Here is a 15,654-nt window from a genome sequence, read left to right on the forward strand (position 1 = left end):
TTTCTGCATACAGGTCTTTTGTCTCCTTAGGTAGGTTTATTCCTAGATATTTTATTCTTTTTGTTGCAATGGTAAATGGGAGTGTTTTCTTAATATCACTTTCAGGTTTTTCATCATTAGTGTATAGGTATGCTAGAGATTTGTGTGCATTAATTTTGTATCCTGCTACTTTACCAAATTCATTCATTAGCTTTAGTAGTTTTCTGGTAGCATCTTTAGGATTCTCTATGTATAGTATCATGCCATCTGCAAATAGTGACAGCTTTAAGTCTTCTTTTCCCATTTGGATTCCTTTTATTTCTTTTCCTTCTCTGATTGCTGTGGCTAAAACTTCCAAAACTAGACTGGCTGAAAGGATACAAAAACAAGACCCATATTATGCTGTCTACAAGAGACCCACTTCAGACCTAGGGACACATACAGACTGAAAGTGAGGGGATGGAAAAAGATATTCCATGCAAATGGAAATCAAAAGAAAGCTGGAGTAGCAATTCTCATATCAGACAAAATAGACTTTAAAACAAAGACTATTACAAGAGACAAAGAAGGACACTACATAATGATCAAGGGATTGATCCAAGTAGAAGATATAACAATTGTAAATATTTATGCGCCCAACATAGGAGCACCACAATACATAAGGCAAATACTAACAGTCATAAAAGGGGAAATCGACAGTAACACAATCATAGTAGGGGACTTTAACACCCCACTTTCACCAATGGACAGATCATCCAAAATGAAAATAAATAAGGAAACACAAGCTTTAAATGATACATTACACAAGATGGACTTAATTGATATTTATAGGACATTCCATCCAAAAACAAAAGAATACACATTTTTCTCAAGTGCTCACGGAACATTCTCCAGGATAGATCATATATTGGGTCACAAATCTAGCCTTGGCAAATTTAAGAAAATTGAAATCATATCAAGTATCTATTCTGACCACAACGCTATGAGACTAGATATCAATTACAGGAAAAGATCTGTAAAAAATACAAACACATGGAGACTAAACAATACACTACTTAATAACGAAGTGATCACTGAAGAAATCAAAGAGGAAATCAAAAAATACTTAGAAACAAATGACAATGGAGACACGACGACCCAAAACCTATGGGATGCAGCAAAAGCAGTTCTAAGAGGGAAGTTTATAGCAATACAATCCCACCTTAAGAAACAGGAAACATCTCGTATAAACAACCTAACTTTGCACCTAAAGCAACTAGAGAAAGAAGAACAAAAAAACCCCAAATTTAGCAGAAGGAAAGAAATCATAAAGATCAGATCAGAAATAAATGAAAAAGAAATGAAGGAAACAATAGCAAAGATCAATAAAACTAAAAGCTGGTTCTTTGAGAAGATAAATAAAATTGATAAACCATTAGCCAGACTCATCAAGAATAAAAGGGAGAAGACTCAAATCAATAGAATTAGAAATGAAAAAGGAGACGTAACAACTGACACTGCAGAAATACAAAAGATTATGAGAGATTACTACAAGCAACTGTATGCCAATAAAATGGACAACCTGGAAGAAATGGACAAATTCTTAGAAATGCACAACCTGCAGAGATTGAACCAAGAAGAAATAGAAAATATGAACAGACCAATCACAAGCAATGTAATTGAAACTGTGATTAAAAATCTTCCAACAAACAAAAGCCCAGGACCAGATGGCTTCACAGGCGAATTCTATCAAACATTTAGAGAAGAGCTAACACCTACCCTTCTCAAACTCTTCCAAGATATAGCAGAGGGAGGAACACTCCCAAACTCATTCTATGAGGCCACCATCACCCTGATACCAAAACTAGACAAAGATGTCACAAAGAAAGAAAACTACAGGCCAATATCACTGATGAACATAGATGCAAAAATCCTCAACAAAATACTAGCAAACAGAATCCAACAGCACAGTAAAAGGATCATACACCATGAGCACGTGGGGTTTATCCCAGGAATGCAAGGACTCTTCAATATATGCAAATCAATGAATGTGATACACCATATTAACAAATTGAAGGAGAAAAACCATATGATCATCTCAATAGATGCAGAGAAAGCTTTCAACAAAATTCAACATCCATTTATGACAAAACTCCTCCAGAAAGTAGGCACAGAGGGAACTTACCTCAACATAATAAAGGCCATATATGACAAACCCATAGCCAATACCGTCTTCATTTGTGAAAAACTGAAACCATTCCACTAAGATCAGGAACAAGATAAGGTTTCCCACTCTCACCACCCTTATTCAACATAGTTTTCGAAGTTTTAGACACAGCAATCAGAGAAGAAAAAGAAGTAAAAGGAATCCAAATCGGAAAAGAAGAAGTAAAGCTGTCACTGTTTGCAGATGACATGATACTATACATAGAGAATCCTAAAGATGCTACCAGAAAACTAGTAGAACTAATCAATGAATTTGGTAAAAAGTAGCAGGATACAAAATTAATGCCCAGAAATTTCTTGCATTCCTATACACTAATGATGAAAAATCTGAAAGTGAAATGAAGAATACCCATAAACTCTTTAATACATTTATTTAACCCTCATCTTTCTTCCCTTAATCCTCTCCTTCCTTTTTTCCTGCACTTCTCTGTAAGTGAAAAGAAGGAAAGAAAGGGAGATAGGGAGGGAGAGAAGAAGGAAAGAATGAAGAAAGGAAAGAGTCAAGATATAGTAAGGGAAGGATTGGAAAAGAGTGACCAATGTTGAGAGAAACTATAGCTTTGTTTCTAATAACTTATAAGGTTAAATGTTCCATCAAAAGGATCAAGCTTACCAGGAAATCAGAAAATTTGTTTTAGATACTCCAGGACCTTCATATGGTCGTTTAAGTCAGAATGACCTTTTTTCTCACAGTGGAGCTATCAGCACAATAAAATTTGTAGGCAAATCTCAAGTTTTCCTTTACTACAAGATTAGAATCCATAGGAAGAGTTGGGACCCTTAATAGATAGGTTTTGGGGGCACCTCCATCCATGTCCCAAGGATGAGCCTGGCAGTGTAATCTCTAGAAGACCACCAGAAATTTACCAGAAGAGAATTTTGGTAGGAACCATAATGGTTTCTATATCCTAATCCCTAGAACCTATGAATATTTTATGACAAAATATAATACATGACAAAAGGGATTTTACAGATGTGTTTAAGGATCTTGAAATAAGGACATTATCTGAGATTACATAGGCAGGCCCAACCTAATCTCAGAGGTCTTAAAATCAGAGCGTTTCCAGTTGCGGTCAGAAAGAGACTTGACTATGGAGAAATGATCAGTGATGCTATGCTGCAGGCTTTGAAGATGGAAGAAGGGGGCCACAAGTTAAGGAATGTGAGCAACCTCTAGAAGTTGGAAAAGGCAAGGAGGATTCTCTCCTGAAACCTCCAGAAAAGAATGGAGCCCTGCTAACATGTTGAGTTTAGCCCACTGAGACTCATGTTAAACTTCTGACCTACAGAACTGTAAGATAATAAATGTGTATTGTTTTAAGTCCCTATGTTTTTGGTAGTTTGTTATAGGAGCAATAGAATACTAATACAGGCCTCATAAACTAGTTCTGACACAATCCTTTATAGTTGATAAAATACCCTTTCATGTCACATCAAACCAATTTGAGAATGAAGAAGGGAGGAGAAGCCCTCATGTTCTGCTTACCCATGTCCTACCTTCTTCCCCTTGTGAAAGATGATTTGAACTAAGGTTGCTATGATAAATCCAATCATACTTCCTTACCAAATTCCTCAAATATTCTTTTCTTATTGTTTCTATATTTACAAATGAGTACCAAGATATCTGTTACCTTAGGATAACTCACTCAATCCATAACTACCAAACACTTTGCAAATAAATGATATAAAAAAAATGAGGTTTCCATTTTTATAATGAATTTATAATAATGGAAAGAACCAAGTTTTAACTTGGGCACTGCTACTTGGTGGCTGTGGCTTGGACTACTGCTTCTCTCTGGACATCATTTTCTTTATCAAAAAAATGACAGAATTAGGAGATGACTTCAAGGTACTTCCTATGCTAAACACTACATCTATTTCAAATTCTTAAGGAGGAATCCAGACCTTGAAATGTTTTCTGCTTGAAGGTAGGACCAGCACAAATAACATGCACGCACACACACACACATATAATGATTTTCTGAGGATCTGTGTATTTTTTGAAAGTTGAGAATCATCTTTAAATTTGTAGGTTCATATGATCACTTTTAAAATCTGCTGGTCCTCCATCAGTTGAATCTGGTGAATTATTCACATAGCAGTACTCAGCAGCAGTATCGCTGATGTGCAAAAAGCAGAATACACACAAAACACACCAAGAACACAGTTTCCTCGACTTGCATTTTTGCATACCTAGGCACTTCCTGTTTTGAACTATGAGTAAAAAGATAGCCTTTTCTTTTTTCTCACTCCACAAGTCACTTAAATCTGTTTTCATGAAATCTCCAGCTTCATTATCCCTTGTGAACTGGCTCTATAAGGTTATCTAGGCCACTAGTAGTGTTACATGGCAATAGAAGTGGCTATCCCCTCAATTTTTTATAAATCACTAATCTGATACTGCCCTCTGTTTAACAATAGTCAACAATTTCCCATTTTTCCACAAAAAAGTTACAGAAGTTCCTTTCTATGACATCACACCTCATCTTTCATCACTGCACCTCAGGTTCTCTATACTCCCATGTCCCAAGACTTTTCCCCCAACTCAACTTTGCTTTGGTCCCAGGGAGCTTCTGATATGAAGTCTGTAATGCTTCCTGTTCCCCAGGACATCCTGCTTTCCTACCTCTATCCTTTTGAACATGCTGTTTTTTCTCTAGCATCTTTCCTCTCCTTTTCTACTTGGAAAAATTCTGTTCCTCCTTGAAGACTTGGCTCAGGTATCACCCAGTAATCTCCGCACTCACCCACAGACCTCCAGACATTCTCACAGCCACATGCACAGAGCTCCTTCATAACATTTATCACACGGTAAAAGGATTATTATATATTTTTGACTCTTTAACCTCTAGTAGTCTACAAATCTCTTGGGAGCAGAGATCTCTGAATTTAATTACTTATAGCACATTTTTTTCCCCCAGAAAAGATTTATAACAACTCTTTTTTTTTTTTTTTTTTTTTTTGCGGTATGCGGGCCTCTCACTGTTGTGGCCTTTCCCGTTGTGGAGCACAGGCTCTGGACGCGCACGCTCAGTGACCATGGCTCACGGGCCCAGCCGCTCCGCGGCATATGGGATCTTCCCGGACCGGGGCACGAACCCGTGTCCCCTGCTTCGGCAGGCGGATTCTCAACCACTGCGTCACCAGGGAAGCCCTATAACAACTCTTGATTCAACCCACCTAGGTCAGTGATGGACATATGGTAGGCTCTCAGTAAATATCTACTTAACAAACAAGCCAAATAGCCTTAGAATCTACTGTGTCATTACTAGATATACTGATTCACTAGAAAAGAAAGATCACAGAAAATCTAGGAGATAATTCTCCTCTGAGTTTTGTCATCTCTGCTATTTGTTCTGTTATCAAAGGAACAGAAATTGAAAACAGACAGAAAAAAAGCTATGCAACCCACAAACCTACTATTATGAAAATGTGCATTCCATATTGATGAGCTGTTACTTTACTAGAACCAAGTGAATAGGTGGAGAACAGCATAATATAGCAAACTTATCCTCTCTTGACCAACTGATTTGTTATGGGAACTTGGGCAAATTAATCACTCCCTTTGTTTTGCCTTATATTCCTCTAGAACTATCAAGGAGGGCATGGTGCATTCCACAAAGGCAGTTTTGAGGAATAAACAGGAAAATTGCCTAATACCGAAAGTCAGAGGGCCCAGGTTCTACAGGTAGATGTGAAATAAATGAGCTGTGATCCTGGGGAAGTTACTGTCACTCTCTGATTCTCAATTTTCACTACATGAAAATTTATCAGTAATTCTCAAGCCCCCCCCCCCACCTTTTTTTTCTTTCCACCACCTGGGGACTATGGCACACTCCATCAGCTAAATTTTCTCAGAGTAATAGCATTTTCTCAGTGGAGGTGGGCCTAAGATTATGTCAGAATCACAATGTATGTACAAGGTAGGTGTGTGTGGGTGTGTAGGTTTAGTGATAAAGTTCCCTCAGGTGATTCTTAGTCTTCAAGTTGAGAACCAGGAAACTCCCTCCAGATCCTGCCAGCAAAAACAACCTATGATTTTATAATTTTATGAATGAATAGTATGAATGGCACAGAAAGGACAGTAGTGTAAAATGCAGACTGCCTGCAGCATAAGTAACTACTTAAGAAAAAGTATCATCATTAAAAAGTCATGTGCTGAACAAACAAGAACGGACTGGTTTATGAAAATGTAGTCTGTGCCTCTTACTATCTTATTTGTGTGACCTTGGACAAGGTACTGAACTGCCTTTGGACTGAATTTTCTCATCTGTAAAATCCAGACATAAATGCCTCCCTGCAGTGGGATTAAGTATGATCAACTATGTAAAACATTCAAGCATGGTGCTTGGAACATAGTCAGTACTTATTAAATGGCTGTCAACAGTTATGAGGCCAATCTGTGCTAGATGTACATAAATGGATCCTGACGTATTCTTGTATTTAAAGGCTAGGGTTCCATTTCTGGTTTAGAATCTCATATAACTCAGTTCTAGAATGAATTGTCTAGAACTAATGTGAGTGAAATGAATATCAAAGTTATTTTAATGTGTTCTTTATTTACTCAGTGACCCAAAGGAACTTGTTAATATTTTACTATATTAACTGGAAATTCCAGAAGATCTTATGTGTGGCCATCATCACAGACTGGCTTCAAGTTTATACCCAAACACACAAAGTCTAAATAAGCTATATCATAATGTTCTAATACCTTTAGTATTGTAATAATATAGTGAACATTTTCTGAACAGTAACTGTGTGTCAGGCACTGCTGTGAGTAATTTACATGTATTAATATTAACTTTAATCCTCAAAAACACTCTCATAAATACTATTATAATCATCCTTATTTTGCAAATGAGGAACCTGACGCAGAGAGGTAAAAATTCCTTAAGGCCACTGTGGCAAAGGAGAAATTCAAACCCAGGAAGCCAGATCCCAGATCCCAAGCTTTGGACCTGTCTGGTACAGTGGAGTTCAATGGTAAGAGTTCTAGATGAACTGTTAGGAAACCTAAATTCTAGACCTAGCTGGGTGTCCTCAAATAAGCTATTTTCTTTCTCTGTCTAAACTAAAAGATTTGGATTAAATCCAAGGTTCTCCAGCATTAAAATATCAGAATTATTATCCTGGTTCAAATATTATCTCTCTCCTTTCTGTGAAATTCTAATTCATACTATCCAGCATTTTGAATGACAAGAATTAGTGTCTGAGGGAGCCTCCATTTTTTTCCTTTAAAAAAAAATATATTTACTTTTTTAGCTGCTGTTTTCTTTTGTTTTTCTTGGCATGTGTTATGTTGGCAACACAAACCATTGTGTCTACATTTCTGTGTTTGTAAATGTTTATGTTGCTATTTATTTCCTTTGTTTAGGAGAAATAACAATTTATAAAACACAAATGAAAAGGAAACAAAATTAGGCAGACCAGACTTCACCGGCAAGAGGAACCTCACAACTACATTTGTCACACTTTTACTGTGTTACTTCTACCCCAGCCGCCAATGTTGCATTCACTGTCCCCTTCTGCTCAATGTTTCTCTATAGGATACGTCACCATCTGACATAGGATGTATTTGACTTATTTATGTGTTGTCTTTCCTTACTAAAATGGAAGCCCATAACAGAGGCTTTATGTCTGTTTTACCCCTGCTTTGTGCCAATGCCTACAACAGTGCCTGCGCACAGTAGGTGCTCAATAAGCACCGACAAATAGAACTACATTGCTTCTGGATAAGGAGGATCTCGGGGGGCTGAAGGCACGTCACTATTGAACTTCTGTTTTCTCACCTCACTTAACGTCATTATCTACCGAATACAGAAGCACAGGAATAAGCCTCCACGCATCCCTCTTACTCTCCCCTGAATTGTCACAACATGACTGCCTTGGCTCAGGCTCTTTATTATCCCCATAGGCTGAGGCAAATGACCTTCAGTCTCCCAAATCACCTCCTGTTCAACGCCAGTCTCCCCAACAGTACCCAGCATGATCTTTAATCAACGTCTATCAGATCATGTTGTTCCCTTGCGTAAATCCTTCATGGATCCTCAGGGCCTTCAGGACAGACTCTAGACTCTTTAGCAGGAAACAAAAACCCCTTTTGATCTGACCACTGATCGTCCTTTTAGCCTCATTTCCCCACTACATTACCCTAGTTATTCTGCACATTTTGTAATCCTCTCTTGGTCTCTTTGTATCCACTGAATCGTTTGTCTGAAATGCCCTTAAATTCATCGTTTACCTGGGAAATTACACCACATTCAGCCCTGACATCGCCTATGCTGGAAAACCTTTCCCCACTTTTCCAATCACACTAAGCCATTCTAACTATTTTCCTCCCATAAGACTTTTCACCTAACTCCAGTAATACATTTATCATATTGTAATTCAGTTATTTTTAAAACTTGTTTCTCTTTTGTAGACTAATGTTTAATGGAAATTAACACAGTGCTTGGTACATAGTAGGCCGTCAACAACTACTGAATAAAGAAATGAACAAACAAATACCATAAATGTCTTATCTAGAAATCCTTATCCTTCTCATTTAAAAGCATGTTTATAAACAAATCAGATCCCAAATCCTTACCGAAGAGACAAAGTTTAGAATTTTCCTAGTCTTACCTAAACACATCTTGTGGCCTGTCTAAGGTATCTCTTGACTTTGACAGTAACTGCAGTGCTGAGGCCATTCCTTCCATAGGTATCTTCTTACGTGATCTCCAAATGAAAATCCACCTTGAGCCTAATGCTGCCATGACAGACACACGGTGGAAGGTAACCGGATGCACACACCTGAGTTGTATTTCCTTGGTCAGCCAGAGGAGAACCAGAAGCAATGGTATCCCGACACCACCTGTGACCAGAGATGTAGAGCAGGGGAGATGCCAGGATAGTAGGATGTGGGGTAGACTGTTCCCAGGATTGCTTTAGAAGCACAAGAAAAGTTTTCTTTAGCATCAGGGTATCACAACAGCTTCCTGAAGACAACACACATCCAAAATTAGGAATGAGAACTATGTCGAAGAATCAGTTAATCAGTGTCTGGCTTCCTGAACCACCTTAATGAAATAAAATGCCAAAATTCACAGATACAATGACACTCCTGCTGACAGCCTAAAATAGCATCAACTTCCGACTGAGTGAGCCAATTGCTAGCTATTGCATAGAACTCTTCTACCTGATGATATGTCAACAGGGTGACCTTATTTTCAAGATAAGTTCCCTTCTCCTTGCTGTCTCTCATTTCTGCTTTGACAGTGAGACTGAACTTGGCTTTTTCTAAGGTTAACTAGATTAGAAGATGCCACTGCAGATGGATTGCTGAAAGTTAAAAGTAACTATTTCCATGTGTGAAAGAAAGCTTCACTGGATTGGGATGAAGCATTGGGAGAAGGGACTTTCTGGATTTAGATAATGTCAAAATCACAAGAACCAGGTTTCAATTTCAAGAGGGAACAGAGGAATAGAAATGTATATTTCAAGTGCTAACAAAAATAGTTTTACATTCAGCACTTGTCTTACATTGTCTGGAGTAAGTGGCACACATGGGCACTATTATCCTTGTAGGGGAGCCAAGACGGTATCCCTGAAGACATCTGGTAGACTGCAAACAGAATGATGGCATGCAGGGATTTCTGTCTGCTGCCTGGCCAGTTGTGGGACTCTTCAATCAGAGGAAATCAAATCATACTAAAAAAAGTCCCCCAGAAGAAGCAGAGGGAGAAATAGAATGGAATTTGGCAGAAAAGCCATATAATGAGCACAGGCTTTGTGGCCCAATCTTCTGCCAGGCCTAGTTGGCTGACCTTCTGCAAGCTATAGTCATTGACAAAGTACATACAGTGGTTAGGAGGCAGACTCTGGGTTCAAATTACAACTCCAATAATTACTAGACCCTGGGCAAATTATTTACCTTCTTTTTGGTTCAGTTTTCTCATCTGGAAAAGAACAATGCCTACACCTCACAGGGTCAGAGTCAAGAAATATGTATAATGCATGTAAAACTTGTAGTATATAGTAAGTGCTCAGTGCATGCTAGTCTTATTGTAAACAGAACCATTAGTGGGGATATTTAGAATCAAGTCAGACTAGAGAAACTCTACTGCAAGCAAAAGTCTTGATGGAGGTGCACAGAGAGAGTTAAGAACTCATCTAGCTCTATCTCCTTGTGGTGCTCTTCGGGGAAGAGCAAGATAAGGAAGAGGTGGTCTTTCTTCACAATGATCTTACAGTAAGGTAGAAGGTATAGACATATAAACATATATTATGTATATTACATAGTATATATAACATACATACACATGTGTGTACGTATATATAGATGAGAAATAAAGGCCATAAAAATTATGACTAAAATACAACAGTAACAAAATTTAAATGAAATTAATGCTGACTTAGAAATTGGAGACTATATCCTAGGGTAGGTTACAGTGCCTTTCTATCTGTACCAAACCCTTTTTTAAAAAAGCTACATTTGCAAGTAAGGTAGATTATACATCTGAATCCTGGACTCCAGCAGGACAAAGTCTTCATTTTTCTTTAATCATTCACATCAATAACCCAAGTAAGTTAAATTCAAGGAAGCAGCAATTCTACCCTGGCCAAGTTTCTGTTATTTTGCTGTCTCCCTGCTCCCTACTGAACTGACAAAGGAAACTGGGATCAGATGTGGTCCAAGCTTGTCCCATCTCTGATTGGCCTCTAATTGTTCAATAGAGAGCACAGGTACATTTCTGAATGTTTTGGACAACTTCTGATGAGTCCCAAACTCTCCTGATTGGAATGCTTTAAACAAAGCAGGAAAAAAAAAATCAGCAAAGAAAAAAGTAACCATGTTTTCTACTACCTGCAATTCTTAGCCTAGTAGTAATACACTCTTTGTTCTGCGGAAAAACACTCTATATTGATTATGCTGACACTGACAGTAAAGCTGTGTGGTGGCTGGCTTTATTTTAATTTATTTTTTCTTCACATCTCAGATGGGAAAGTGGGTTATGATTCATCCTGCACAATCTGAGTCAAAATTCATTTTTGTCTCTTTTCAATTAGTTCTTCTTCATTCCACATTAAAAAGCAAGAGTAGTTTGCTCAGCAAATGAGAACACTGTGGTATGTCTGTGTGTTGCTTTCTCACACACAATGACTGAAAAACATTTTTTTAATGATATTCCAATAACAAGAGAACATCGTAAGAAAATTCAAAGTGTTAATTCAAATAAAGACAAACAGTGACATTAAAAATTCAGAGTGGCTGATTATTACACACTAATCATAAGCGGCATAAATCAAGCTAGATGCTGCACTGGGAAGCAATACTGACATCCCTTAAATTTTTGATTTGTTACGGTTTAGAATACATTTTCACATCTATTTCTTTAACTTGGTCCTCACAATAATTATATAAAATAAATAGGATAACCTTTATTAATAGGTAAACTAACTGAAATTCAAAAAGTTTAAGAGGTTATATAAAGTTGCTTAAAGTACATGTAATTTAATCCAGAAAACCTACATTAAGAATTTGGTTCCATCTCTTAACTGGTCCTTGTTTAAGCTGATTTCTCTCTAATCCTAAAACTGTTAAAAAAAAATGTTTTCAAATAATGCATAATATGTGCTAAAGCACATTGCAAATGTCAAATGTCACCAATGTCACGCAGAGAAGATACTTGGATTTCCTGACTCCAAGTCCAGTTCTGGTGTCACTATGCCATGTAACAAAAGATGAATTATTTATTTTTATGACAATGCTATCTATATTATACACTGAAGACCATGATCACATTCATGGTTACTAATATTAGTATTATTTATGTATACAAAGTATCATTAGTGAACAACATATTAAACCTGGAAAATCCTTAAACAGTGATGCTAGAATATCCAACTCAGCACACAGTGTTCCTTATGTTCTACAATCTTAGTTTATGTTTGTTAACTGACATTTAAAGCTACTTCAAATGATGTGAACCTTCTCGTAAATCTTAGGAAATGAGGAACAATACTGAGCAGAGTATAAAACAGTCTAGGAAATATAATTCTTGGGTTTCTTTTCCAATTCTTCTGAAGTAAGCAATGTTGTAATTCTACATAGGGCAGCTATTTTCCTACCCACTTATGTTTTAACGGTGTATAGAGGACAATATACGAAAAGTATTTGAGGTAAGTAAATTAAAAGGCCAAAGGATCCCAAGAGATCATGAAGTCTATGGGAGAGGAGGTCCATGGAAAAGGGGCTGGCCTAATATGTCACAGCAAGATTGTGGGACAGTGATAGGCCCAGAATCTGGCCTCTGGTTACTTGATACCTGACTCTTTACACCACTACACGGCCTCTCACGATAACATGATGATGCTGGGTATAAAAAAAATTTTTTTTTAGTAAAATTTAACTCAATGGGTAACCTCTGACATCACTTCACCATAATATTCCATCAATTTATCTTCTGGTTGAGTTATACACACATTTCTCAGTATTTTGAACATTGGAGGGTTCATGGATGAACATTTAAAATTTAATTATGGTATTTTTTCATGCCTTTCATGAAACTTCATAAAGTTTCATGCCTTTTAGGGGAAAAAAAGCAACAAGTACTTTAATCCATAAAATCAAATTACGGATATTATTGACATGAATGAAGATAAAATAGGTTAAAAAATAAATGAATTGATTTGAACAAAAATGTTAGGCAAATAATAGTACAGATGGTTTGCATATGTGGTGAAAATTACGAAGGTGGCCTCCAAAGACAAAAGAATGGGAAGCTTTCAAGTTGGAAGATTTATAGCCAGCTCTCTAACTGTGCCATGATCCTAGGGCTGAACGGTGTGTGTGTGTGTGTGAGTGTGTGTGTGAGTGTGTCTGTCTGTGTGAGAGTGTGTGTGTGTGAATGTGTCTATGTGTGTCTGTGTGAGTGTTGTGTGTGTCTGTGTGAGAGTGTGTGTGTGCCTGTGAGTGTGTGTGTGTGTGTGTGCGTGAGTGCGTGTGTGTGTGTGTGTGTGTGTGTGGAGAGCGAGAGAGTAGATGTTAGTAACTGTTTTCCATTACCTCCTGCCTACTTTATCATCTTAGCCTCTTTCAACAAGTCACTCCTGCACAGTTTTTGTGTTCCTTCTTGTTGAATTTTAACAAATGATGGTCACTTCCAGGTAGGAGTGGAGCCAGGTCCAGGACTGATATAAATTGAAATTTTGATAGAGAACCAAATGGGGACTGAGATCAGAACTGTGCAGTGCTGTAATGAAACTGGGAGAATTTAATGTAACATAACTGGCATCAGAGTGAGAATTAGGAAGAAAATCAGGATAAGGTCATTAATTTGGACCTGCTTGTGGGATTTCCCAGTTTATCGGCCTTGGATATTTTCTGCTTGCTTTTCTCTTAAAGCATTGAATTGTCTTTGCTGAGAACTCTGTCCACAAATAGTGCTTCACCAACAGGTCTCTCTATTCCCCAGCAATAGGTGGACTCCCCTGGCATTTTATCTGGCACAGGTCAGCTGGCCATAGTGGCAAAAGCCCCTGAACCTGGATGAAAAAGAATGTATTTCCCACTTCCAGTCATGAAATCTGTTTTCCATCAAAGCCCTTGGTGCTAGAGGATTGAACAAATGCTTTCTCTCCTTGGTCATTATGTTACCTTATTTCTTTTCTCTCCCATAGCACACACTTCAATGATTGGTATATAGCAAGCACTCAATAAATATTTGAAGATGAGTGAATCCATTCAATTGAAAGTACAACAGATGCCTACCAAGTAGAACTCTGCAGATGTTCAAACAATGGCTTTGCTGACAGTCAATTAATTATGCCTTCTGACAATTCTAATGTCACTTCAAAGTCTGGAAGGAGATGATTATCTGTTTTAGAGAAAGTTGTGGGGAAAGTTCAGGTTGGGGGAAAGGAGCGTGGTTTGGAGAGGAAAGGGAGTTGAGTTCACAGTTATCTGTATTTGTGTGTTTAAGATCAGAAAATGCATAATTAGCACTTGTAGGTTCGGGTCTCAGCTCTGCATGTCTCAGTACACAACCACAGACAACCTGCAAGTTGAAACTTCCTTTTGCCATACACATTGTGTGCCCCGCCAGCTCTTTCTCTCTCAGGACATCAAGCTTATTTCCACAGTTATTAGGTAAAGGATGCTTGATTATAAAGTAAAAATGTCTTTTCTACTTTTTTTTCATTCTTTGATAAAGAGAATGGTGATCCCAATGCTAAAGAATGAGTGAGTATCTGCTGTATGTATGGAACACCAATCCTGGGTGAGTCTTCCCAGCCTTGAAGGGGTGGTAATATAAGAGAATGATCTTTTATAACTGGTTGCTAGGGAAAAAACATGTAAACATGGAGAAAGGATTTCTCTTTTTCAGTGTGATGCCCTGCCCATCTGACCCAATTAGATTAGAACAGAAGAAAACTGAGGAGGTAAGAGATTGTCTTGGGAACCAAGAACCACAAAGGAATCCCAGAGGGGAGAAAATGTGATTTAGAACTTAAAAAAGAAAATTCTAACTATGTAACCTATCCATTGATGAATTTCAATCTTTAATTTTCAAAGAAAACACACGGAAACGAGATCAAGTCCAAGGGTATCAATCTAATTTGGACTGAAGTTCAATGATCGTAGCAACCACGTGTTGTTCTACCTTAAACATTCTCTAGCGCCTTTAAGTGATTTAAAAAAGGAATGAGAAAGTCTGAGTTATAATCCATGGCTCTGTCACTAATTAGTTTGTGAACCTAGAAAACTCCCTTATTTTCACAATCTCTAAAAATGAGAGGATTTTCCTAGATAGTCTTTAAGATTCCCTCCAGCTGTAACATTTTAAGATTCCATAAGGTGTTAAATAAATGAAGTATTTTCCCTCTGTAGTTTATACCATGTCCTGCCACAAGGAATATGGAATGTCTGCTCACAATTTTTATTCATGGGTTAATTAATTAATTAAACATTAAATATCTCCTATGTGCCAGGCATTGATCTAGGACCAAAGATGGGCACACAGCAGTGTACTAAACAAAAACTACCTTCAATCAGACTTATATACTAGTGAGGTAAACAATAAATACTACAAGTTAAGTAACTTGATGAGTATGAGAGAAGAGGATATTGGCAATCTCTTCAGTTCATTTATATGTGAAAATCAAGGAGATAAGGACAGTATACGTACAAAGGTTCTAACAAGTTTTTATCATTTTATTTTATTATTTTTAAGGGCAATGTGTTCTTAGCTCAAATTTGAATAAGGTGTCACCATGTCTGGGTTCACAAAAATTGCAGGCCCAACCTACTCCCTCACCTTTGTGAACAGCCCTGCCATTCTTCTTCTTACCATCAGAGACTAATTTCTATTCTTTGTTCAGAAAGGAAATTTTGGCCATAGAGTTCAAATCACTCCCAGCTGTATGACCTTGAACGAGTCATTTGGGCTTTAGTTTTCTGGAACATGAAAGGTTGTCCTAGATAGTTTC

General features: G+C 37.5%; 1 protein-coding gene across 15 annotated transcripts in view; it reads right to left on the reverse strand.

The window, feature by feature from the left end:
- The window catches only part of LPP (LIM domain containing preferred translocation partner in lipoma), a 745,137-nt gene that overhangs the window by 162,620 nt on the left and 566,863 nt on the right, over nt 1-15,654 (reverse strand). Inside the window, exon 9 of one of the 15 annotated variants that reach the window (XM_055084411.1) lies at nt 8,981-9,108. The exons of the other annotated variants lie outside the window; for them this stretch is intronic. Coding sequence (XP_054940386.1) covers nt 8,996-9,108 — 113 coding nt within the window. The 3' untranslated portion in view covers nt 8,981-8,995. Of the gene's footprint in view, nt 1-8,980; nt 9,109-15,654 lie in introns of those variants that run through there. 15 annotated transcript variants of the gene reach the window in all.

Source organism: Physeter macrocephalus, chromosome 1, assembly GCF_002837175.3.
Source record: "Physeter macrocephalus isolate SW-GA chromosome 1, ASM283717v5, whole genome shotgun sequence".
Lineage (NCBI taxonomy): Eukaryota > Metazoa > Chordata > Mammalia > Artiodactyla > Physeteridae > Physeter > Physeter macrocephalus.